The following is a 1,378-nucleotide window of genomic DNA, read 5'->3' on the forward strand; positions in this document are numbered from 1 at the left end:
ACAGGCAGCGGAGCAGCAATTAGAGTTATTTACTCAGAGAAATTACAATATGTCTGCATGGGAGAGAAAGTGTTGGCTTCCGAGGACTTAATCTCATTAGTGTGCCACCGGGATGGGGTGGGGATGGCTTTGCTCCGGCAGGGAAAGAAGCCGAGTCCCACGCTGGCACTGGGGCCGTGGGGCTGAGGAGGCTGTGGGGAGGGTCAGGGCTGTGGGAGGGGTGGGGGGGGGGGGGGGCGGGCTGCTCAAAACAGGAGCACCTTGCCGGGCTGTGCCACGCTGTACGCCATGTGTCATGTGCCATGCCATGTGCCGCACCATGTGCCATGCGCTGCGCCATGTGCCATGCGCTGTGCCATGCCAAGCCCAGCTGCAGCTGGTTGAGACTGGGACCATTGCCTGCCTGGTGCTGGTGTCTCTGGCATCTGGGAAGGGGGGGAAGGGGTCCAGAGGTCCCCATGGTGCCCCAAGCACAGGCAAAATATTGAGTCTTTGGGCTCTGCCTGGTGCCACCCCAGTGCTCTTCCAGCCAACCAGGGCCACCAGCCCTGGCCATGGCACAGCAACGCTCCCAGGATGGCAGCAGCCCCAGCATGGGCAGCTCTCACCTCCTCTGCCCTCTGCGCCTGTGGGTGGTTGTCCAGGAAGGTCCCCTCCAGCACGGAGGCCACGATGGTGAGGCCCTTGCCAGCCTTGAGCTGCGACGTGAAGGACAGGAGCTGCGGGTGCACCACGTTCTGCTCCTGATCCCCGCGGACCAGGACCAGCAGCTGTGGCCTGGAGGGACAGTTCTGCAGTCAGTGCCCATGCCCCAGCCAGCTCTGGTCCCCACAGTGCCCCCAGTCCTCCCAGCCTCACCTCCAGTTCTTGGTGTGTGGGGGTCCCTCCTCCAGTCGTAGCAGGGCGTAGCGGGCCGCACTCAGGGACAGCCCCCGGATCCCATCACCCCATTCCTTCTCCGCCCTGCGGGAACCAGCAGCACATAAGGGATGCCCTCGGCTCTGGCCATGGAGCACCACCCTGGCACCCGGGAGCATCCCAGGACGAGCAGCCTGAGGTGTCTGTCGGTGCTGGGCAGGATCTGTGGCACCACAGCTGCCCTTACCCACGGTACTCGATGTATTTGTAGATGAGGCCAGCGATGAGCATGGCAACCAGGGCATAGTACCACGAGCAGATGAACATCAGCGCCAGGCAGAGGCTCATGCCCAAGAACGACAGGGTCCTGCAGAAAGCACCACACCATCAGCGTGACCCAGCCCGCAGCAGTGACTGGGGTGGGGGTGGGGTGGCAGGACACCCACTCGTTCCTGTCCCATCCCATCCCCACTCACCAGTGGTAGTAGCGGAACCGGGGCCGCCAGTTGGGCGTCCGCAG

General features: G+C 63.6%; 1 protein-coding gene across 1 annotated transcript in view; it reads right to left on the bottom strand.

Moving 5' to 3' along the window:
- The window catches only part of LOC104405982 (solute carrier family 12 member 5-like), a gene marked incomplete at both ends in the record, with an annotated part of 4,118 nt that overhangs the window by 2,243 nt on the left and 497 nt on the right, over positions 1-1,378 (bottom strand). Inside the window, 4 exon segments of the mRNA XM_010014834.1 lie at positions 609-777; positions 859-963; positions 1,106-1,225; positions 1,335-1,378. The exon segment at positions 1,335-1,378 is cut by the window's right edge and continues 4 nt beyond it. Coding sequence (XP_010013136.1) covers positions 609-777; positions 859-963; positions 1,106-1,225; positions 1,335-1,378 — 438 coding nt within the window.

This window comes from Nestor notabilis, unplaced genomic scaffold, assembly GCF_000696875.1.
Source record: "Nestor notabilis isolate BGI_N333 unplaced genomic scaffold, ASM69687v1 scaffold19955, whole genome shotgun sequence".
NCBI lineage: Eukaryota > Metazoa > Chordata > Aves > Psittaciformes > Psittacidae > Nestor > Nestor notabilis.